Genomic DNA, 25,398 nt, shown 5'->3' with positions numbered 1-25,398 from the left:
TTTGAAGCTTTTTGAAGTTAGCGTCATGTTGAAGCAGTATGAGTCATTGTGCTTTTAACATACTAGCCCTTAATCAAAGAGATGTCTTTAAGGAAATCCTTACTCTGGATCCCGCTATAGCTGGCTCTCTGAATCGCAAATTCAGTGGCTTATGATCTTTCTTGACTTTCAGTATCCAGTCTGCAGACTTAGCATTCTTGGTAAGCTGCTTAAATAAAAGCTAGATCACTTTGCTTGCAGGACAGAAAGAAACCCACAGTGGTCAATGCCTAACTTGTAGTGATTGATCATAGAAAATGGGGGCATTTTTTCTAAAATTAATATAAATTTTTTTTCCCCATGCATTACCAGAGTCTGCATCAGGTGTAATACAGTTACCAGTGACTTGCGGTAGTTAATGTAAGACTAATGAGAGCCCTTAAAATCATACGAAATTTTCAGATCTTAAAATATTCATAGGAAACAGTGTAGTGAGGTCATCCTGACAGAGGAGGATTTCACTTGTTCAATGCTCCTGAAAAATGGGGACCAAAGTCTTGTTACTGTATTAATTTATAACTTTGAAAGGCTTTCTGATTTGAAATGAGGAATATTTCGGTGTCATTTTTCAGTCTTTATCAGACCCAGTTATATAAGTTGATTTTAGCAATGCAGATGCTTATTGTAATCACACATTATTTTCTTGTTAAGAAATTTCTTTATTGCATATTTTTACATTATTATTATTATTATTACTATTATTATCATCAATTTTTTGCGTTTTCTTTTTCCTCTGGAAGAAAGTTCCTGTGGAAAGGAAATAGGAACCAAACTTTGAAATCTAAAATACGGAGTAAGCTGCTTTTCGTGTGCTTTTCTGCCCTTTGAGATGCCAGAAGCAATTTCCTCTGGAAGCTGACTTCCTTTCTGGAAATGATTTTTCGTCTCCAACCATGTTGAGGCTCTTTTCTCATTCCCTCATTCTGACTAAGTTGCTTTTTTCCCCTTCGCTCGGCTCCCGCGCTTGAGTAGAACTTGTGGAGGTAAGTAATTCCAGCCCAACTTCTCTGTAACTTTCTTTTTCTGTTCTTTTTCCCCTTTGGTGCCCCCCTCTCCCCGTCGGTCCAGCAGGACAAACAAAGCGCTCTTGGTGTCCTCTGCCCTGATAGGGGCTGGCTGTAAATTGACGTGGCATGGAAAATCTCGGCTAGTTCGGAGCAGCTCGAACGCCACTGCGAAATCCAGGCTGCTCTGCCCAAGTTTGTAGCTTCAAATCACCACGGGCTTACTGTTTCTGTTTTAAAAATGAATGGAAAGGACCTTTGCTTTTTGATTTGGGAACTGGATTTTTGCTGTGTTTGGATTTCTGGCTAACAGAAAACAAAATCAAAGGGAATTACCCGGTTACTTTTTTTCACTGTAGGGAGAGCGACAGATCGTGCTGCTCCCCACACCTTTTCCTGCCATTTAATCGTTTGCAGATCTTGCCATGGGGTGCGGACTGAGGAAGCTGGAAGACCCAGATGATAGCAGCCCTGGAAAAATCTTTTCTACATTGAAGAGACCACAAGTTGAAACAAAGACGGATTCTGCTTATGAATACATATTGCTGGATTTTACTTTAGAAGGTATTTTTTTATATCTTTACTATTGTGAGAAAGCAAGGAATAGAGTTTAACTTAGTTCTGTCGTCTTTGTAGATCTTAGTTTTATCAGAGCCAGCCAAAACGTTAGACTTTTATTTTGAAACATGAATCATGACGAAAGTCCCCACATAGATAAAGTTACAATGGAAACTACTGAAGTATTTTTAACAACCAAACCCTCCAAACTCCAGAACTGCCCTTGTTAAGGAAGCTGGCTACAAACTGCTAGTAGAGATTTTCCTCGTTTCCTGTGAGTCAGGCACTGCTGTTTGTGCTCGCTCTGAGTTCAGCGTGCCGGTTCAGACAGTACAGTGTGCCCGAGCATTAATTGAAGAACAACTTTAAAAATGCGCTCAGCTTCTGCAAACAGGCTGTCATTGTCCTTGTCACTTTATGCAGAAGTGAGTCTCGTTGTGTCCCGGGAGCGGTTTCCCCTCTATTGCCCGCCCCAGTCTCTCTCGGTAGATATTTTTAGTAAGTGTCTTACCATTTCATATTACTCTTTTTTTTTTCCCGAATGCTTTCCTTGCGGTTGTTGAATAGTCTTTTGAAATGGTGAGCGGAACGAGAGGGGATTTGTATGCGTGGCCGGAGGCAGCCGGCGCTCCGTGGGACGCTTCCTTCCCCGGGCTGGCCGGTCTAACACAGCAACTCCCTGTTCCACACGTTCCAAACATCAGCCAGCCCAGATGGCTGCCCTCTGAGCACAGCTTTGCAGTCACTTTGGAGGAACTTATGTTTTATAACAACCCAATCGACAGGAAATTCTCAATAACAAAGATTTGAAGTAAATGCAGTAGCTGGGAGGGTTTGATGAAGTGCAAGTGCATGTCTTGTTATGTTTTCAGGAGCTCTTTCAGAAACAAAACTCGGCCTCTGCTTAGTTTGACTTCTGAATTAAAGGACTGTAGTAATAATTTGCTTAAAAGGCTGTTCATTGAAAAACTGATAGAAGCCACATTCTATAGCACTTGACATCCAGCTGTATTTGTTGTTCTCTTTATTTACGCATCTAAAGAGTTTCTCACTGGCTTGTTCTTTTTGAAGAAACAAAACTCTGTGTTGAGTAAGTAGTAGTGGTAATGTACTGAGAATAAAGCGAGGTTGCCTGACGCATACATGAATTGCCTGCTAATTCACTGACAATAGGAAGGATGCTAAAACTTTTTGAGACTGAAGAGCATTTAGTGTTCTTAAATAGTCCGTGTTCTGAATAGTTTTGCTCCATTTTAAAGTAACAGGTTTCTAGAAGTGCTGTGTAAAGGATTTGTTGTAAAGGTGGTTGGGACCTTTAAGAAAGAGCACATCAAACAAGTACAAATAAAAGGTGCGTCTCTGTATTATTTTAATAATGTCACTACAGCAGTAAACTCATTTGCTCCTGTTTAGCCTGATACTCAAAAGTGCTTATCTGCAGTGACTTACTGTGGAATTGTGAATGCTCAATAACAGTGAGATCATTTTTAGATAGTTGCTTCACATTTTGGGGGGTTTCTGACTGTTAGCAAGTGGATTTGTAAACAAAGGCATCTTTCTGTTGAATCATTCTAGCTGTATGTCTATTTGACCTTAAAGTACTGTTTGAGGTCTCTACGCTTTAAGGTAAGATCGTGAATACAGAAAACATGGTGTATACACTGTCTTGGAGGCATTTCTGAATTCTGTTTGCTTGTGGGGATTGGCTACAGTACTAGGGGGGATATCTTGGGCTTTATTTCTTCTACCCTAATCAGCTTGTTCATGTACTTGAATAGCTGGAGTCCCTGAGGGTCTTAGCTAATTATCAGCAGTGTATTGTACCTTGGCTTCTCACCTCCTGCCCCTCAAAATACTCCCATCCCTATTGTAAAAACCAACTTTGAGTTCCATGGACTTTCTTCTGAATCAGGAGAATCCCAAACAAGAAAATGACAGCCAGTCTTTTATTTTGGTGGGATGGAATAGCGCAAAGGAAGTGAAGCGGTGCCCTCTGAAGTGTGATGTTAAATGCCTGTCAAGCATTGTACATTCTACAGCCTCAATCCTGAGGTTCCAAAAACAGCTGTTATTCTTTGAGGTGTGATTAACCATCAAGCAGGGATAGTTTAAATAACGCTTCTGCCTTTTCCATAACTCTACTGGTAGGGAAAAGAAGAAATATTGATGCAAGGGTATTTCACGTCAGCCCACTAAGATGACATGCCGTGAAGTTCTTGTGACTTTGAATAACAGTCTGAATACGTATGAAGTAGCTGTTCTGGTGTCACCTTTAATATTTTGCATCCAACATTTACTATTCAACTAATGAGTTAGTAGTTGTGTTATTTCTAACAGTATTTTGGCTGGCTGTTAATGAAAAATGCCTTTTAATGAAAAAATGGTGAAGGCATTTGTAAAATCAGTGAAATGATGATCCCATTGCATTCATGCTTTTTTGGCTTGTGGGCTGTAGAGAAGTTACTCCTTCAGTACAGATTTAATGTCTCTTGGATTTACTGGGAGTGGAACCATGGGATGGAGGCGTTACTAAATAAGGCAAAATATCATCCATCTATGAAAAAAATGCTGGTTATCAGCAATAAACTGTCAATATGTACATTAGCGCTGCTTGTTGGTAGCGTGCATCTCACATAGTATGCACTATTCTGGTTTCTCTTCAGAGTTTTTCTGAGCTGTTAAGGCTTTTACAGCAAGAGGCAAAGTAGGCCTCTGTTCTTTTTTCCCTTGAGTAAAAGTTGGTATCTAAAAGAGTTTAATTTGAGTGTTGTGAGACATTAGTGTTGTTTGTTTTTTAAAAAAGAAGGCCCTTCATAATGTATGTATATCAGTATTATCCCCATTTTATGGTGGGGAAAATAGTATAGAGATGGAAGTTTTACAGAACACATCACTCACGGACCATCAGAATTCTAATTCAGTTTATTAGACTAGAAGAATTTGGCAAACTAAAGACTCATATGTCTGATTTATGCTACTTTAAACCAGTAGGATAGGGTCTTTGATAAGTCTTTAAATTCCTTGCTATTGCCCATCTACAAGTTATTGTAGGGAGGTAAGAAGATGTAAGAACACCAAATTAACTCCAAGTGATCCAGTGCCGAGTGAGATCTGTGTGATGTTCTTTTCTTCATCTGTCACCAGTGAGGAATCTTCTTTTCTCTGTGCAAAACCAGTGGATCAGACCATTCAGTAAAGGTTCTCCAAACCATTTTTCCTTAGTTTCTGTGTAGTACCCAGCTGGTTTCTCTTATCAGAAGTGCCTGCACACAGAGGGATCCTCCTTCGAAATTAGTGACAACACATGGCTTGCTAAAGTCTCCTAGAAAAAAGGAGTTGAGATTACATTCAAAATTCAACCTACAATCCACAGGTCACTTTTAAGGAGTCCAGAAAATGTGCTTAAGAAAAACAAACCAATTGTTCTAGGCTTAAATTCACTGTATGGGAATTCACCTCTCAAGTAGGGTTAAAGGATGCTGCTTTGGGAAGGCTTGGGCCTGGCAAAGTAGTCGCTTTGTTAAGGTCAGGCCTGCTGTGTGTTTAGACATTGATGCAGCTGTTAAATTAGCTTGACAAAGCTCGAGCCAAAAGAAACATTGCCAAATAGATTAAAAACAGATCATATCAGCTTGTAAAGATACGTACTTCAACTTGTTGCATACTGTTGAATCTGCTGTGAATCTGCTTTTTCTTGTATAAATATAACCATAGCTTTTCAGTAAGTGCCTTGGGATAGATTTTTGTGTGGTTTATATAAAAGGAACTCGCTCAGAAGTATGTGGATATACAGGTGCTTCTCTTCTGCTTTCAATGCTTTTAGCTTCCTCAAACCCAGAAGTTATCCAGATCGGTTCTGTGGTGGATATCGCATCCAAGGTGGAAGAATATTACAGCAAGGGGTATGTTGTGGGAGCTGTTCATCCCGTTATCCTGCCCGTCGGCCGCAGAAGGAACTTCTCTGCAAGTCACATGTACCGGGTGGTGCTGTCACGCTTGAAATTGAGGTAATGATGAAGTAATTTGAATACATTAGTCCATTACTTAAGCCATTTGTAAGCGGATTGCTCCACATGCATAATACATTACCAGCTTGAAATAAGCACCTTAAAGAATCAAATAACTGTTCCTTGTCCAGAAAAGTGAGCGACTTAGTTGTGTTTTTTTAGTTAATGCTAAGTGCACAATAGGCTGATGTTTACTTTGCCTTAGTAAATGTCCAAACAAAAATCCAAATTTGCTTAATCATAATTTGTGGGAAGAGAACTTGTTACAGTTTGCCTTTTAGTACATTTTTATGATAAAGTATTGTCTGTCTTGGAACCTGCAGCAGAAACAAGATTGAACAAAACACTGGGAGAGTAAAAAGCTGCTTTAAGTTCTCTCAAGTCTGTTTTTTCTTCTCAATTTTCAGAATGTCTGTGTTTTTACTTTTTCCTGTAAGAGCGTTACCCAGGGAAATAACCTCCAGAGTGTCGTTAGTTTGTCAGAGAGAAATAGTTTGATTTTTCCTTCTTAATAAAAAGGGCATAATCATTCTGTGATGGGGGGGTGTACAAAAGTTTGCTTTTGCCACTGAGTGGGGTGAGTCAAGAGTTTGTGTTTGTTCCAGCTCCATAGCCCTGTTTATTACACCTGTTTTCACTGTGTTGTGATCACTCTGTGTTCATAAAGAAAATGTACAAGGAAATGTTACCGTTAGTTCCTTTGAATGCAAAGATAACCTTTTGTTCAATTCTCAGATCTTAGTGATTTAAACATCACTTTGGGTTACGTAATCATTACTGCATTGGGTTTCTAGTATTTGCCTGTCCTGTATTTCATACAGAAGCTGCAGCTCTGCTTTAGTTGCAGAAACTGAACAGCAGCATGGTAACAGCAGAAAAGTACCATTTCTATTCATAGTGTGTTTCCTACAAAGTGGAATCTATCTTGTCCTTGCTATATTTACAGCTTAAATTTGGGGTTTTTTTCCATTATCAGGGATTTGGGGGTTTGTTTATTTATTACAAAAACAGGGCTGTCTGTCAATAAAGCTCTGACTATTAGCTGTCTTCAGCTGAAATTCCTGTTCAATATTCCTATTCTTGCCCTGACACTGTATCACACTTTGTGTAGTACACAGAACAAAACCCCAAAAAAACGCTAGGTTCTACATAAAAGTACAAAGAAGCACAGCCAGGATTTCATTCCTAACTATTCCAAAAGAGAAGGATTCCATACACAAGGACAAACTCCTGACAAAGACTTTCTTTCTTGTGGTAGCCAGAAGCAGGCGGCACCCAGAGCACAAAGACACCCCAGGCTGGTGATCGAGGAATGTCCCTTAACGGGTGACACGCTGACGAACGAAGTGGTGAAAGATCTGTTAAAAAAGGTAACTGAGGGGTTTTTCAAGCTTCTCTTAGATTTTTATTCTACCATCCATGTAAGTGATACACAGTATTGGTAGTGGTTTGGTTTGGGGTTTGTTTTTTAGTTTTGAGGTTTAACCGCAGTTTACTTAATAGAAGCTACAAACTGATTTCGTGATGCAAAGGAGTTATTTTTCTTCATTAGTTGCTTTTTCTAATTTAGGACTTAACACAAAGCCCTATAAGGCTTTGGGTGATGGGCTACTTATACTACTGAATGCTTTTAGCTTCCTCAAACCCGGAAGTTATCCAGATCGATTCTGTAGTGGATATCACATACTTACGCTACTGAAAGCGGAATCAGGCCCAAACTCTGAGTCTTTATAAAACGCTTGTATAATAGCTTTTTCTGCAATTAATATTAAAAAAAAAATCTGCAGTTTTACGTTGTTGCGGGTTAAGCAAGGTATTCCCAAAGAACATGAATATATTTCATTTATATTCTTTAACAGAAAAACAAAATACATAGTAACTGCACTAAAGATTCACTTGGCAGGGCTTTTGAGAACATTGTATAGTCAAAGCAAAGTAAATTTGCCCGCTCGAGTTCCAGAGGGTTTTTGTGTTTAACTTCCTCTGCAAAACTGAAGACTTCGCGCAACAGGAAACGATTGTTATTACAAGAGTTAGAGTGATATCTTTTACATTGGTTGCCAAAGAAGGAAGTAGAAGAAAAAGCATATGGAGATCTCTCATGCTCTTCAAAATTATCACAGGGCTGTTTAAAATTTCTAAATGGCTCGTTTTGAAATTTTGAGGTGTTTCAATTTTAAAACGGGATTCTATTACATATTTATACTGTATGTGTACTGCTAGGTTAGTTGTATTGCGTACCAGGCAGACATTTAAATGAAAAATACACTTGAAATGAGCAGTGATTTTCTTGCAGGCAAATCTGGAACAGAATTAGTATGTGAAAATAATTTTATTTTTTAAATGTTCCCAGTGTTTTAAAAACACTGAGCTAGTAACCCAGTATAAAATGACTTCAGATTGGTTCTAAATGGAGGATTTTGTGTACACTGAAGTCAGTCCCAGTGTTGACCACCTTCTTTGGCCCAAGTCCAAAGACACGCTGCATTTGCTGTGAAATATGGGCAGCGAACAAAGACGAGCCACCCTCTGTAACATGGCGTTGCATTCTCATGTCCTTGAAAATTGGTGTTGTTAAACAGAATATATGTGGGGAAGTTGTTATTTTAGAAAAAAAAAGTTATAATCAATTCTAAAATAACTCAGCAGATAAATTTCTTCTGTAAATACAGGTTAATGAAGCTGCTAAAAGAGGGAAGAAGTTTGTGGGGTTTGTCATGCAGCATTTTCCTCAATCTAAAGCCTGCAATGGAAGCAGCGCAGATGGAAGCGCGGAGCTGGAGTCGACGCTGGGCAGAAGAAATAGAGAACACAGAAGAAAAAATTCTGATGAGAACTATAAAAACTGGACCGAAGGGCCGCTGAGCGGTCACTCATCTGAGAGCGGCATGGAGGAGGAATTGCCTGGAGAAGGGCTGTTCCAGGAGACCGATGTCCACCTTGGGAAAGAAGTCAGCCCTGGCAAACCACACAAAGGAGATGGTAAGAAACGCTGCTTGTTCCTTGCAGAAAGAAGTTACTTTAGCGAGACTTTGTTTTAAAAAGATGTTGGAATAAAACAACAGAGCAGCATGTTCTGTTGTCTCACATGCTGTTTTTTGAAGATGCGCCTTCCATAAATACAGACGTATTTCTGAAAAAGTCATCGGTTGAGGAAACAGAAGAAATATTTACCTCCTATTTTATGTAGGCATGAACTGTGATAATATACTAAAATGATATTTCAGTTTTCATATAGAATATTACAAAGGTACTGTCAAAATTCTAGTTTGTAATTTAAAGAAAAAGGGAAAAAAAATCACCCAAAGGGTAATTCTGGTTTTTGTTCTGGTGCAAACAAACAGCTTTCTTGCTTGATATGTGTATGATAAATATGGGAGTAAAACCTTTTGTTTTAGAAGGATGCAGTTGCTTTAAAACCTTTTCCTAAATACATATAGTTTTCACTTACTCTTAATAGAAATTCACTACATGCTCGTAACTTAATAAGAATATGTTATGATTCCAGCTCTGCCTGTTTCAGAACTGACAGCAAAGAGATATTCCAGCTAGAGCTGTAATTTTATGTGCTTCTGTCCAACTCGCATAACGTGCAGCAAATAAATCCGTTCCTAATGGATTCTTTCTGGTTAACGTGCCTTCAAGAAACATCTTGAAAGAGATGACTTGAATGAATGCGTTGACCATGAAATCAAAGAGGATAATTGTTACAAAACGAATTGACACCAGAGGAAAGTAAGCATTAAAAGATTGTGCAGGAAGGAAAAGTATCGCTGAAAAGCCTTGGTGCTGTGGCAGAAGACTGAGTTGTGGAAGAATCTGAGGTACTTGGTGTAGCCTGGTAGCGAAACACCGAGGCCTTCTGGTTGGCTGGGAGGAAAAGGTGGAAAGGAAGGAGTAATGTGAAACATGAAAACCAATGCAGCGTGGGGTTGTGTGGAAAACGGGCAGCGTGAAACCTTCGTGTTGGGTTTTGACATAATAGGTTTTTCCCTGATGGGCCAGCCGTGTTTTAATTGCAACCTCTTCGCTTTCCTGGGAAGAGTTAAGCACCCTCTCCAGTTTGTAGACTGTCAGGATAATGACTGAGCACTGAGTTAATCAATGTCCCTCTTATTTTTAACACTTGAATTAAATCGGTTCTTGTACAACATGCTGAGCCTTTATAGCAGGAGCTGTTACAGCTTAACTCTTTCCATGCGGCTTGAACCAGTATACGTCAGTAAAAAGCTGGAAACTCTTGGTTCTGTGAAGGAGCTTTGTTTGTGCGGCTGGTGTGACCAGGAACCAGCACATCCCTACGTACGGTGTTCTTGGGCAATTCTCCCAAAAGCTTGGGTGAGGATTTGTCAGGCTTCTCTGCTCTAGTCTGGAAAGTTATGGGAGTTCCTGGGGCAAAACTTGGGAAAACTTCACCACCTTTCTTTGCAAATGTTGTGTGTAACCGGCACTTTGAAAATTCACATCAGTATATTTTCCAAGTCGGTCTTACATGGCAAAGGTATGTACTGCTGCTTCAGCATGCCATTTCTAGTTAGGTCTTCTCCAAAGGTGCAAAACTGTGTCTGAGTTCTAGATTTGGGGGTCATAACATCTGGATTTTGGCTACAAATACACCCATTGCAGAGGCAAATTTCTGATATGGATGAGGAATTGAATAGTTGTATCAGGAAACTTGATTTTTTTTTTTTTTTTTTTTGTCCTAAAGAACAAATATAAAGGTGATCTCACCTTAGCATGTGGGAAAGATTTGACATCATAAACACACTTATGTTTCTACAGCCAACTGTGGAGGTGATAAAATAAAACTGTACGGAAAGGAGAGTCATCTCGTACTGATAGAGTTCAACATTTTTGTCCCAAATGTGCTCCAGCTGATCCAGCACCTGCTGTTGCAATGTGAGGCCATCGGAGAGCATTTGTCCCCAACTGCTTTGTTATTTCTCCCAGCACTGACATACACATGTGTTTGTAGAATACATTTATAAGTCTAGGATAATTCTTCACCAGTGATTTTCTTAAAATGCTACGGATCTGGGAATGTTACCTATAGAAGTGTTTGAGGACGCGCAGATTTTGCATGCTCGACTCACTCAGCGGTTGCTTTGTGGGAAACCCCAGTGGACAAGTAATTATACTGGTACTCAAGTAACCTTCAGAAAATAATGGGTAAAATTCAATATTGTACACAGCATTCAGAATATAAAACATTTAGAAAATTGTCTTTAATCTTTAGTTATAGTAATTTTAAATACTTGTTGTCGGAAGTTCTATGAGGAGCAGAAATGAAGGCTGTTTGTGCTGGGTTTTTCTTAGCTGTAGCATATATTCCCTATGCAAAAACCCACCTACCTAAAAGGTCCAGCAACAACTCACTCGCAATATGTTCAAATTTTTCTTATATTTCACAGCATACCCACCTCATCCTGAGTGTGTTTAGGGCTCAAGCAGAGGTTGGTCACATCAAGAAACCATTCTTAAAACTGTTGCTTAGAATTATAAAACCATACTGAAATAGGAACTTAATTTGGAGCACCATCTTCCAGAGGTTAATTCTTCTTCCTCTTTCTTTTCTTAGACAAGCTATTTACAGTCTTCAATGTTTTTGATGATGATTCTACCTGCTGGACCTACCATGAAGGAGTTTTGTCTATGAAAGTAGCAAGAAAGGGGCTGGTTATTAGTACACTGGAAGCAGACTGGCTGGAATTAACCACATTTTATTATAGAAAAGGATTGTCCTTAATTGATTCTTTTGTACACTGGGAAACTTCTAAAGGTGAGTACTGTCCCAGAATACTGTGACGCTTTTACTTGTTTATGTAGAACTACATAATTTTCAAAAAGTAGATCATGTTTTGCTTCTTGGTGTGAAGGGTAATATGTAATCATGTCATTGTGAATGTATAGAATTTGATACCCAAAAAGGGAATAACTTGTTTTCTAGGTAGTCATAGCTCTGGATAATTAAAATTTCTGCTTTGTTTCATCAAATCAATGACTTCCAAAGCAGGAAAGTCATGTAGCATTATAATGAGATAAACCTTTTATACTATTATTTTTTTTATTGTGTTGTTTTAATAAAGGAAAAGATAATGGGGGGGAAAAAATCATCAGATCCCTGTTTCCCTGCTGTTCATATTCAGCTGCTCGCTGCTTCGGGTCCAAAGGATTATCAGATTTTCTCCTTCACTCTGCCAGTTTCAGTTCAATCTCAGTTTTTATTCTGGTGAGATGATCCCACTGAGCTTTCCAAGTTCCTGCCTTCATGTCTTGCTGTTGTATTAAGTTGTTGTTCCTTTAGAATTGCTTATGGCAGCTCAGTGTAAGCGAGGAAAACATGGGGCTGCAGTGAAGAAAAGTCTTGTAGAAAGTTTGTTGTGAAGGTTTCAGAGACCTTAAATGCTTTTTGCGACACTAAGGCTGATTATCAAGTGCTATAGTTTACTTAAGTGGCTCTCATAAATCATTTTACATCTGCTACTTACATGCATTATACGAGGAGGGTGGGATTACTGGGATTTTGAGTAGTTTTTATATTTACCATATACTATATTTGGAATTTACATGATCTAGGTTCTTCAAAAATCAAGCCCTAAAAATAATGGGAGCTCTTCCGTTTTTGTTGTTCTCAGTAGTTTAGTTTTGAGTGTGAATCTCTGCGTTTCTGTAGCTCTGCAATAAAGTAAATTTAGTGATTGCCAGAGGAAGACAAGCACGTCAACATCACTGTATTTACCTCAAATGGAATTTGGCGGCCGGTCCCTCTCAAACTGCGGGTTTAGTGCACATTAGCTAACAGCACTGCTTGTATTTGCCATCTTTTTTTCCTCTTAAATGATTCCTGTCTGTTGAAGTCAGTGCAAGAGCCAAGTTTCCCTTGGGGGAGGAGAGGTGAGAAATCAGACTCCGACTTTTCAGAAGTGATTTTTTTTTTTTTTTTAGAGCTGGAAAATACCTCAGGAGCTATATTACAATTCACTGACGGGTGTTTTTGGCAGCTGTTGAAATTAATCTTTGCAGCTGTTGTCCAGCACTGGTTTTGCAGTCCTCCCATTCCCTGGAGCTGTTGGAATAACCATCCCGGCTTCTATAGCCGGGCTATAGTTCTGCAGCAGTTGGTGCTTCTGTTTCAGCCCCACTCGACCGGAATGCGTGTGTTAGACCCACGGCTGGGACGCTGCTGAATTAAACTGGATCTATTTGCAGGCACAACTCGCTCCGTGGATGGAATTCTGCAGCTGATTGAGTGTCTGTAACCACAGCGAGAAATTAATTTAGCTACTGAGTTCTTAAGCTAAAACGTTTGCTCTTGAGGTGAGCGTTGAAGAGTTTTATAACCACGTAAAAGTTTGGCATCAGACAGAGGGAAACCTAAAATGCTTATTGGGGGAAAAAAAAGGCTTTGAGCATTTAGGCTCATTACTAGAATTACATCCCATGTGTCTGCGTGTGCATCTAGTTGTCATTTTCACCCCATGTTTGTTTGCTTTCAGACCATGAGGTGTCTTTAGCAGTAGCTGTCCTTTTATACAGCTGTAGTAAAATGAGCACATTTTAGCTATTAAATACATATTATATATGTATTTAAATAAATATTTAGCTAAATAATTATTAGCTAAATAAATATTTAGGTAATAAGTACAAACCCACAGGGTACAAGTCGGGCAGCTGCAGAAATCCTCCTTGAGTTCGGACTGTACAGGTGTTCTGCAGAGCCAGCATAGTTCTCATCCTCCCAGGATCAAAATGCAATACCCAGTTTAAGGCAGGAGGAAGTTTTAACATAAAGGGAATTGGAAAAAAAAAAAAAATCATTGACAGTTCTTAATAATTACCAGCTTTTGTGTTCCGCTGCCAAAAGAGGATACAGTCATAAAAATAACCCAGGTAGGTTCTCTTTTAGCACTATAGTGCTTCCTACACTTGCAGCTGCCTTGGAGGCTTTTCTGGTCATAAATGTATCAAATATTAGTAGAAGTGCTGTGGCAATAGTTTTGCTTTTTCTGATTTATTTTATCTATCATGCAGCACTTATTTTTTTTAATTTGTGGTATTAACAAAGATAAACTCTTGTAATTGGGGCAGATGAACCATTTAGCCACACACGTAGCTTTTTCAATGATTATTGACATGGTGCACTTTACGAATTATAAGTTTGTCCCAAAATACCACTGAGTGGAGGTGTCTTGTGTCAATAACTGTTTAAGATTTAGAGTTATTCTAGCATGTTTGAAAATGATAGGAAAATAAATATTCTGACATGTTGTAGGTGGACTGCCCATTTTAATAATCTGTCTAAACACTGGAGAAAGCTTGAAGGCCATGAATTTATAAGATGGAGTATTTATGAATTATTAGGATTTGTGCAGATATTCATATGTTCAGTTCCATGTACAATCACATTATATTTATGTGTAATCTAAAATATAACAATGTATCCAACATCTCTACAAATGCATGGAAGAGATACATATGCAAATGTCTAGATACTCATAACTCAAACTACATAAATCTGCTACATGCGATAGAGTAAAAAATAGTACGAATAAATAGTTGGTGGCACATCTGCAGAAAAGGCTTCCCAGTGACTCTCAGGAGAAGCAAGACCAGAAAATGCAGCAATATTTGGTGCAGAGCGTTAGTTTGGGCCAACCGGATACTGTCAGGCCTCAAGTAAATTGGGAGCTGTGCTCTGAAACTTCCTTCCCAGCAGGAATCTTCCTACAATTACTTCTGTTTCGGGCTCTTCCTGTGGCCATTTATGGCTTTGTTTAAGTCCCAGTAGCCAGGTTTTGCGCTTCATGCTTCATTCATCTTCACGTTCTCTCCTACCGCATCAAAAGCTGCATTTATTGTCGGACACGTGACATTGAATAAATGGGTTTGTGCCCATAAGGGATGCGGTGAATACAGGAAACTGAAACTCAGATTTGAGCATGGACGTGGCTAATGGCTTTGAGAAAATGAGGTGGCTCAGAGTTCCATTTGTGTAGAAGAAGGTTTTGAATAACAAGTTGACTTGCATACTTCATCAAGTTGTAACTAGACGTGGAAATAACCACAAACTTGAGGTATTTGCTGCCTCAGTTCATTTTAGAGGACTGTTCAATGAGAAAAACAAACCCATGGGTACATCTCAGTAAGACATCAGCATAAAACTTTGTCTTTATGTTCACAGGGGACTATTTGCCCAAATCTTTAGAAGGATTATTCATCTACGAAGAAGAAGGTGCTGGGGTTCCAGGTTCCAACCGAAAAGGAAATGATGCAATAGTTGTTGAACAATGGACAGTCATCGAGGTAAACTGCTCATTATTTAGCAATGCAATTTCCTACTTAGTTTCCTTTGTGTTTTTCCTCAGAATGCTGGTACCAGTGTTTGATAAACGTGCAGGATGGTTTCTTGAAGCCACCTGTGTAAGTTAAACTAAAGCTTTAAATCATAAAAGTGGAGTCGGGCCTGAGGCCATTGGGCAGTGTGCATAAAAGAAATACGCTGCAGGGATTCTGGCCTCACATTAAAAATACTCATACCAACAAATGCAACCAGCAAAGAAAATGTTTTCCTGGGGTTGTTTTGCTCGTGGTGTTTTGGGTTTGTTTTTGAAATATGTGTTTAGATATAATTTCAGCAAGTGCAGCTCCGCTGACGATGTGCTGAAGTATTTTTAAATAAAAAGGAGAAGAAAATAACAAAAACTAGAAGCAGAACAAGAAGAAAATGATAATGAATTAACTGGGTATGTTTTTCAGATGTATATTCTTAGCGACATTTCACTGCTAAATATGAAAGACTCAATTTTTCCTAATAAAATTGCATGCACTACTGTAGCGTGGTGCAGCGATAGAATTATTTCATGGTTTTAATGTTAAAAGATTACTTTCAGATGTCATCAATTCATACCAGTAATCATTGCTGGAGGATGCTAAGGGCTTGCTTTGGAGATACTCCATGTAAATACAGGGGTGAAATAAAAGCCTAAAGACATCAATTGAGACACCTGTTATGGTGTTTAAAAAGTTGTAGGCATTGATTTAGCAACACGACAAGTTTAACAAGTGAGATGTGCTTTGGATGTCTTGCTGAATCAGGGCTCTCACCTAAAATCAGTATATTCTGCCTGCTTTCCTAGTTTTGCATAGTTTTGAACTTCTCGAACAGTTTTCAGTAGTGAATCTCCACCAAAAAAGAGTTTGTCATCTCAAAGGATTAGATTCTCTCATTATAAATGAGAGAAGAGTCGTCATAACTTGTGTAGAAATGCAAATAAAACCTGTGCAGAGTCTCTTTACTACTTTTTATAATTATTAATGTAGGGGTGTGAAATTAAAACAGATTACGGACCTTTACTGCACACGCTGGCTGAGTTTGGATGGCTCCTGACCTGCGTCCTGCCCACACCGATTGTTCGACATGACAGGTACCCAGACTGTACATCACAGCATTTTGGGTGGTTACATCTCAGAACTATCAAGCAATTACTTGTGTACTTAATGCAAAAGGAAGAAAAATACTAATAATGTTAACTGCCTGTAAAACTGTGAGATATAGGTAGCATTATGGTGGAGTCTTTTCATACCACGCTGTTTTAGGACAGCTGACTGCAGTGAGTTTCAAACTAGGCCAATAATCCTACATTTAAAATACGTTCTTTATATCTAAGCATTAAAGATGTTATTTAGGAAACTTTTTGTTGTGCACCCAGTCTCGGGCAATGGGTTACTTGTATGCTTCAAGTTTAAACACGGTGTTGAAATAGTTCTCTAATTTGGGACCTTGGTGAGTGGTTGTCACAAGACAGTCATGCAATGTTGGTTGCAAATTAGGGGGAGAATGTGCTAATCCAGCGAGTTATTGGGCCGTTTCTTCTCTTCTTTAACCTAGACGTTACCTTTCATTTCAAATCTAGTACTAACATACTGGATTTCAGTTCTCTTATTGCGATATTTAGATATACGTGAGAAGAGCTGAATAGCAGACCTGGATCGTCTATAAGGTTCCAGGTTAGGACGGTGGTTGTTGTTTATTTAACTGTGCTTTTCTTCATGACCTCATGCTAAAAAAGGCAAATTAAACACTGGATTAGGCATACACACACCTCTTTTCCATTTTTTTTAAGAAAAATAAAACTCTCCTCCTATTAGATTGCCAAGATTTGAAAACAAACAAATGTACTGAGGCGCAGCTACGGGCTCATTAAGGACAAGGGAGAGTGTGGGCAACTTGAGTAATCTTTGGATCCAGAGCTCACTGTATTAAATCAAGACACCATGAACAAGGATGTGAATGAAAGGTTGGGATGAACTGCTCCAAGAAACTGGAATTTTGCTCAAGTGATTTGACATAATTAAAGCAACTCGCCCATGTGAGAAGGAGGTTTTTCTAGTCAGGAAATAGGTGGTGTGGTTTATTTTAGCTGTGTTTCTTTCAATAGTTGATTTTTCCCAAGTGGTTAAACACGAAGAAGAAATTGTGGTAAAACAATATGGCATGTTCTGCTTTTTTTTTTTAAGGATCTGTGTATGTTTTGCTTTGTTATGAAATTCTGAACTTGTGAGGCTTGTGCTCCAGAGGGAAGCAGTTTTGAGCGTGAAACAAAATGGTTATTCTTTAATTCATTTCTTCAGAGAAAGTAGTTGAAATGTGTAAGTGTGGCCAGCAGGACCAGGACAGTGACCATCTCCTGTCCTGGCCACTGGGGAGGCCAAACCAGTTGCATTAAACTGGGCCTGTTCCTCCAACCAGTAAGAAGGGAATATACCAGCAAGAGACTGAAGTTGCACTAAGTGTCTGAAGCAGCATGTGCCACAACCAGCCCACTAATAGCTGTGATCACACAAAACAGGGTTGTAACCTGGCCAAATCTGAAATAGGATTCGTTTCGTATCAACTCTAGAATAATTCAGACTGATAAAAAGCATTTGCTCCCTGGGCTGAAGGGCTGGGTGGATCTCTGCATGAATTACCTAATACTTGTTGTCCTCATGTGGGTCATGAGATACTTTTAGAAGAAAAAGGATGAATCAAGTTGTGTGTGCCTGTTATGTGTCTAATATACAGCTATTCCATTTTTTTTAAAAGCTGATGAACAAGAATTCCTAATTAGGAATTAAGAATCCTTAAGAGTCCAAAAAAGACTGTGTTTCTATCCTGGTAGGCTAAGTAGTGAATGATAAATACTATTTTTAGGCCTCAATGTTGGTATTTAAGGAGAAGAAATTCCTGGATGGTTACTGTGTGTCTGATGGGAAAGATGCCATGACCGCAGTGGTGGGTTATCCCAGGAATGCAAGTGAAATGGCTCAATAAAGAGGACACTCGGTGCTGCTCAACAGCTGTTCTTTTCCCAGACTGGGGACTCTGACCTCAAAACCCAGCCTTGAATATTAACAGGCTTCAGAAACACCGAACAAACAAAATGAGCAAAGCTTGAGGATGATCTGTCGTGTTCGTATCGTCGTATTTATTTAAAAAATAATTTGGGCAAAGTTTATAAAGAAAATGCTATTTTAGAATAAAAGATGCTAGCAGGGCAGCCTGCTCTCCGTTTTTATTCACCTTTATATTTTGCTTAATCTCTGTTTTCCTCTTCTCCTAATTTATTGCAAATCTTCACCCAATCTGATCTGTTCCCCGTCATTGTGGCCACGGTGTGTCTGCACAGAACAGTGCGACCAACAGGTTCTGGGCTATGACAGGGTTGTCGTGCACTGAAATGTTCCTTTTTTTAATCACTGTGGGGTTTGAGGTTGGTTTCATTTTGGTTTTTCGGGGGGTTTTCTGTTGATCAGCACAGTACAAATCCCACAGAAGTTCCCCTCTTCTCTCAGTGATACTCTTTTTCCAGGGGTATGAAAAAAATGTGCCTATGATGGAAGCCTTGCTGTATCTATGCTATACATACCTTGGGTATTTAAATGTTGTCAGCAGTCGCTATAGAATTGTTTTTGAGCAAAAATGGATATAAGAAAGACTCTCAAATAATATATTAGTGACCCAAAGAGCCTTCAGCATTATGTACAACTAGGTAAATGTTAGCAAGGTAAGAATTTGACAGTAATTAAAGCCAAGTTCAGAAGCTATGAAATTAATAGTCCTTTTAGGAGTTAAATCTGGTGACTGGGGGATAAACACAATACCTTGGAGAATACTTGGTCAGTAACTTAGTTACTCATTATCATGAGTTTGTAGAATTTAATATGTGTTTGGTCTAAATTTCCTAAGTATTTTTAATATTTTTATTTCATTAAACACAACCTTTAAGCCGGGAGACTTACCTGAAGCTGCTGTCTGTCTCATAACTACTGCAAGTCTACATGCTGTGCAGTTCCAAAGGAGGGCAAAACTTTATTTTGAGGAGGGAGGGAAAAAAGAAAGGTTAAAAATAATTCATTACCCTGCTCCTTTTATTCATGTTTCAGAAAACTTGGTCTAACCTGAATTTTAAGGGCTTGGTGTATAAAATGTTCCTGTAAGCATCAGAGCCATTGGCAGAAGCTTTCAGCTCGATGGTTGTTTTGAGGGCCTTATTAACTATGTACGTATAATAAGAGGACACAGACAAGGAAATTGCTGGTATTTTAACAATAGAGTCTCTGTTGCTCCTCATCGCTCTTGGAAGAAGAGCCAGGAAAAGCCTTCAGCGGCTTTTCTCCGTGGTGACCTTTATTTCCCCTCCCTGCAAGCAAATACAGGGCAAACCTACAGATTTTTGGAGTTAGGAATTGATCATGACAGTCTACTCAATCCGTTTTCCAAACGCCCTGGCTTGCGAGGCACAGGCAGAACGAGGAGAGGAGAGGGAAGCCACGGAGCGCTTTGCTCCCAGTGCTTTTTCCTCATTTAAATTCTGTGGAAATCCCGCTGTCATTGAGTTCTTTGTGAATTAAGCTCGTAGCCGCTTTCTCGTGTGTGGCATTTTAATAAGTGCAGACTTAGAAAGTTGTTAATTTACTTTTTGTCTGCTCGCCATCGCGTCCTTTCTCTGCTCTAGTAGAATTTGTACAAGCTGTATCTTAATGTTTGGGGTTCTTTTCTTTTCTCTGGAGGAATGCAGACACTGTTTCAAAATAAGCCGGAGGCTCTTCCCTACACCAAGGCCTGTGCTCAGGAGATTTCCCAGCTGATATTATCAAACCAGACATAGCTGAGGCAGGGAGAGATAGCTGGCCAAGTGGAATAAGGTTGTAGGATTGCTGATTTCCTTGTCGTGACATAAAATTGTAACACGTTTTCTTTTAATGAACGCAGATAAGTGAGGTGGGGACTCTGGGAGCAGGAAGCCCTGATAACTGGAGGGAACTAATGAGTTTGTTCTCCTGCCTCCTCATTTCCCCCAAACTGGAGTTTGAGGTAGTTCTGTTCTCATCCAAGGATGACGTGCTGAAATGTGCAATGACCTGAATTCAGGAACATTGTGAGGGGCCAAACACCATCTCAAAACCATCACCCCTGACCATTATTGGATGTACACTGGGAATAGCAGTGTTTTGGGTGTTTTCCAAGAGCTCCTCTGTGGCAGGCTGTTAACAGGCTTTCCTGATCTCATAGGAACAGTTGTAATCCCTGATTTTTCTTGGAGCAAGTCCCTGTTGTTAGACATAAATCAGGTCTATCAGTCCTAGCCCAGGCGTGAAACATGAATCAATTTTCTCACATTTATCTGTGTAATAAAAATGTTTGGTTTATGCCAATTTTCATGTGCAATATCTTCACCCAGCACTATGCTTCTGTTTCTTTTTTCAATGTGATTATAGAACTGTTTAGGAATGAATAATAAGGCAGTTAATGCTTGGTAACCTGTCCTCACTCATGGACTCGCACATGTACAACTTCCAGTTGACTACGAAAGGTATGAACATGTTACAGTGACTATTACTGCCTTTAAAATATTGAAACCATTTTCTTTCAATTTTAGTGAAGGAAACCTGGCCACAAAGCAGGTTGTTTTTCTTCAGAGACCTGTTATGTGGAATTCCACTGTCCAGACACCAGAGGTGAGTAATGCATTCATGGTACTAATACAAACAAATCAGTTCTTCACATAGTGGTTGTGTACAGAAACAAGCTAGTCTTCAAAATTCATGTGAAATAAAGAGGTGGAAGAGCATTTCACTTGAAACAAGTTTGGGGGGGGGGTTTGCAGCTGAACTCATTTTTTTTCTCAGCTGTATACTTTTTAAAATTAAGGCCTAGAGAAGAGCACAGGCATGCTAAAAACCTGCTTTGTGCTAAGAAATCACCATGTCTCAGGTGGATGAGCTTGGCTATGCTGTAGGTATTTCTATAGAAATCTTTAGGAAGTCTTAAATGTTCTGATTCAAACCCTGGATCCTGTTGCACATGAAAAAGAGAACATTTAATTTTGACCTTCTCAGCATCCATTTTCACGCTCGTAGAAGAACACAAGTGCCACCTGTGCTCTGTGAAGGGCTCTTAGCTGTGGCTGCATGAACACGTGTATGACAGGAAGACAGGATTTAAAGTTCCTGCAGCCAGACCTCAGCAGCTCCTTGTCCTGTTTGAGCGAGACTCCTGCGATAGCGGTTGTACGGAAATACTTGGAGGATTAAGTAACAGGCAGACACAGTGTTCTGCTCCAACACGGTCACATCAGATATTGCACTTGTGTAGCACTATAGGAAACCCTGCTGTGGCCACAAGGATGAACTGGTGGCCCCTACTTTACCAAGTCTTCACAACATCCCATGATGGATGGGACAGCAGGGTGACCATGAGCCAGCACTGGGCCCTTGTGGCCAGGAAGGCCAATGGTACCTGGGGTGGATTAGAAGGGGGTGGTCAGTAGGTCAGAGAGGTTCTCCTGCCCCTCTACTCTGCCCTGGGGAGACCACACCTGGAATGTTGTGGCCCCTCAGTTCCATAAGGACAGGGAACTGCTGGAGAGAGTCCAGCGCAGGGCAACAAAGATGCTGAAGGCAGTGGAGCGTCTCCCGTGTGAGGAAAGGCTGAGGGAGCTGTGGCTCTGGAGCTGGAGAAGAGGAGACTGAGTGGTGACCTCATTAATGTTTACAGATATATAAAGGGTGAGTGTCACAAGGACGGAGCCAGGCTCTTCTCGGTGACAACCAGTGATAGGACAAGGGGTAATGGGTTCAAACTGGAACACAAAAGGTTCCACTTAAATTTGAGAAGGAACTTCTTCTCAGTAAGGGTAACAGAACACTGGACCAGACTGCCCAGGGAGGTTGTGGAGTCTCCTTCTCTGCAGACATTCAAACCCGCCTGGACACCTTCCTGTGGAACCTCAGCTGGGTGTTCCTGCTCCATGGGGGGATTGCACTGGATGAGCTTTCCACGTCCCTTCGAACCCCTGATGTTCTGGGATTCTGTAAAAACATTCCGTCTGAGAAGCTGCTGAATCTTTGAGATGTGCTTTAAATTAAAAATAGGAAGCGTTATGGTCACAGTTTAAATTGTCACGCAGCTGGGAGACGAGCAGCAGTTGAATGACCTTCGCTGCTTTGCTTTATACAAATAAAAGGGTGCGGTGGTTTGTGATCATTGTTTCACTTTGTAATGGGAAACCTTTGGCTTAAGCAAGATACTGGAAGTAAACAAGAAATAGCTGATTTGTAGCTGTTTACATGAGGATTGCCTTGTTAAAAATCTGAACAAACTTAGTATCTAAATATGCTGCTTCAGTACCACTGAATGTTTTACTGCTCCAGCAGGAAATTTCAGCATGCTGAGGTCATTTTAGCCTGGGATAAATAGGTAGTTGAGGCCGATGCTGAAACATTCAGCAGAGTGACATTTGTCCTTCTGTTTTTCCAATTATGTTGTTATTTCACCTAAATTTTAAATCTTTTTACTTCATTGAGGTTTTTTACCAAAAATGTCTGAATTGCCAAACAGCATATTACCTTCGTTACAATTTAAATTCAGTGATTTGCTACTAGTGTGTAACAGCTATGGCATGTCATGTTAGGTTTGCATTGAGTTTGCATTACTAATGATTTCAGGTGCACAACAAGTTCCTGAAATTTGAAAGCATTTCCTTTTGCTCTAGCAACTTGAATAAATACATTGATTTAAAATGTCCCCTGCACATTGGCAACAGAGCTGAACAATTTTATCAAACCCTTGCAAACACTTCAGTAAAAACATCTGATTCCTGTGATTCTGCATTGTTGGGCATGACATCCTTATTTTCATTTGTACTGCGTATCTCTTCAGTGATGTTCAAATTACATTGAAGCCATTTAAAGAATATTCATGTCCACAACTTGGGATGTTTTTGAAACATGGGAATACTTAAAACATCTAAAATGGTTTAAGTTTAAAAAAAAATAGGCATTACAATCTAAGATTGAACCACAGAGTGCATGAGGTTTTTCTGGTTTGTTCATTATTGTTTGGTTTGGGTTTTTTTCTCTTTCAGGCAGGCTCCTCCATCCTCTTCCTGTGGCATCCAGGCAAAGCTTATTTCATTCTGTTTCTCCTGAGGCAACACTAGTCCCCCCTAATTTCCCAATCTCTCCCATCGCGGCTTCCCTACAAACATTTCCTTTAGCCACAGGGCTGTTATTTTTACTGTTTCAAAAGGGCTGGAGGAAAAACCTAGCAATGTAGCAAAGGGGAGCCAGAGCCTGGCAAAACCAGTGTGGGACTGTTTTGCGTTTGAAGTGTTTGCATTTGGGCAAAGAGCGCTCGTGTCCTTCACCCAGCGAAACGCAGCTCTGTGCTGAGCCTGGATTCCTCCTCGGGCCTGTGTCTTTTGTTTTTGATGTTGGCAACCATCACTTCAGCAAGAAACACGTCGGGAGATCCCAGTGCTACTCTCAGGTTGTATTTACACCGAGTTCTTCCTGCGCAAGGTCTCTCAGGTTTAAACCGGAGTGTTAAATGCTGCCTTATGTTAAAATGAAGTTTGTATTAAACCCATGCATGCCTCCTAAATAAGCTAACATGTAAACATCCTCTTGTGTTTCAGAAGAAATCCTTAAGACAAGTGATTGGGGAGGAAAGAAGCAAAGTCTCCAGCAGAAGTGTCGGATCAGACACGGCCGCTTCTCACCCTGGAGAAACGGACCCCCCGGGAGATGAGTTTCACCTGTCTGCTCCCAAACAGTGTTGGATCAGAGAGGGATCCTCGCACTACGCGGGTTTTCCAGGGTTCAGTACCAGCGATGGAGCGTTAAGGGAACTGGATGATGGACAATTTGACCAGGAAGATGGAGTCACTCAGGTCACGTGTATGTGATGAAGTAAGTAACTGCATCAGATGGACATGTACATAATTCACACAAATGTTCGGTTTGGTTTTAAATCGTACTACTTTAAACACATTGGTATAATCCTATGACTCTTCCCAGATCCTTTTTGTACTTTTGTCTGTTTCTCTGTGTTAATCCTACTGTAGTAATAATACTACTGCAAAATAATTTGCTTTTCTGTCTCTCTTTAATAGAATAGCTACATGACTGGGTGCTCTGCTAACTTGTTAATGCTTTTGACAAGCAAGAAAGCAAATGCTGCAGAATAGCAACAGTTTGAATTGTGTAAGAGAGAAAGGAATGAGGATGTTTAGTATTTTCCACAAGCTGGAGGAGTGTGTGTGTGTGCTGGTTTTTGGTGTGTTTGGTTGTTTTGCATTTCTTTAAGCGTGTTGTAAATATTGCCGGGGGCAAAAATTTAACTGTCTGTTTTTAAGTTTCAATGTAACTTTCACTTTACTTTCCTTGCATAAATTGAAAAGCCTGGAGAAATGTAAGTCTTGGGCTAGTGTGTTGTTAATTTAAGCTGCGTTCAGACTTGGTGTGTACAAAAAACCCTCAGGGCTGCAGGCAGACACTTGCTCCTGTAATATAGTTTCACCTATGCGGATTTATCAGGGTACATCTAGGCCAAAAGCACGTAGCTTGTATAATGATGTACTCATAGTTTACACAGGAGTGCAAATTAAGAACCGCTCAACCCCTGCAAGAGAACTTCCAGTCCATGAAAAAGTAGCTTGAGAAACTCACTGCGAGACATTGACAGAAAGGTGCACAGTGATGCTGATAAACTTCATAGGCAATAATGGACAGACTATGGCACAAGCAGAAGTGGTACAAACCTTTAGTGCTATTTCAGTTTATTTTTATGAGGGGAGAAAAAAATGAGAATCACTTACCCAAATATAGTGGTATGGATAAAGAAACAGTTTAATTTTATATCTTTTTTTTTTTTTTTACAATATAATTCAAAGACAGTCTTGATTTCCCTATTATATAGAGTCTAAATTAAGCCTGTTAATATTTATTAGACAAATCAATGGTTTTCTTAGGCTGACTGAAGTTTGAGGGTACCATTCAGGCACATGTGTGTACACAGTACTCGTAAACAATAGCAAGGGTAAAATACAAGCAGTGTTTTCACGTAGGTCTTATAGAAAATCAGCTTAGTAGAGCAAGTCAGCTTTACAGTACACGTCTGAATGAGAACAGACAGGATGGAAACCTCCCCAGTTTTGTTTTGAAGTGAAACTCTTAAAGCGTAAGAGGAAGAAAAGAGGTTTAAAACGTTAACGCAGTCCTGAGCACCACATCGTTTTCTTCAGTTTAGCAGAAGAAACGTCCTTAGCGACACCAGCTCCGTGGGTTTGCGTGTGTGTCCCCAGCACACAGCAGAGTTGGGCCCAGCAGCCTGAACAAAACTAAACACATTTTACTACCTCCAGCCTCCTACCTGCAGTACAAACTTCAAGATGTCTATAAAAATCAAGTTACCTGGTCTCTACACTGCAAGTTACAGCTCAGTGTAGAGACAGTAACTAAAGCTA

General features: G+C 39.8%; 1 protein-coding gene across 4 annotated transcripts in view; it reads left to right on the top strand.

Annotated features, from left to right (window-relative positions):
• Window positions 1-871: 871 nt before the first annotated feature.
• RFTN2 (raftlin family member 2) overlaps window positions 872-25,398 on the top strand; it is a 31,195-nt gene continuing 6,668 nt past the window's right edge. The window contains exons 1-10 of one of the 4 annotated variants that reach the window (XM_065841396.2): window positions 872-1,022; window positions 1,461-1,607; window positions 5,425-5,608; window positions 6,867-6,978; window positions 8,281-8,590; window positions 11,187-11,387; window positions 14,790-14,911; window positions 15,929-16,032; window positions 20,530-20,608; window positions 23,569-24,019. In XM_065841396.2, coding sequence (XP_065697468.1) covers window positions 1,469-1,607; window positions 5,425-5,608; window positions 6,867-6,978; window positions 8,281-8,590; window positions 11,187-11,387; window positions 14,790-14,911; window positions 15,929-16,032; window positions 20,530-20,608; window positions 23,569-23,838 — 1,521 coding nt within the window. In that variant the 5' untranslated portion in view covers window positions 872-1,022; window positions 1,461-1,468 and the 3' untranslated portion in view covers window positions 23,839-24,019. The other 3 variants (XM_065841398.2, XM_065841399.2, XM_071811499.1) reach the window with 3 other exon arrangements.

Source organism: Patagioenas fasciata, chromosome 7 (assembly GCF_037038585.1).
Source record: "Patagioenas fasciata isolate bPatFas1 chromosome 7, bPatFas1.hap1, whole genome shotgun sequence".
NCBI lineage: Eukaryota > Metazoa > Chordata > Aves > Columbiformes > Columbidae > Patagioenas > Patagioenas fasciata.
Note: the sequence above shows the minus strand (reverse complement) of the source record. Positions and strands in the feature narration are given on the sequence as shown.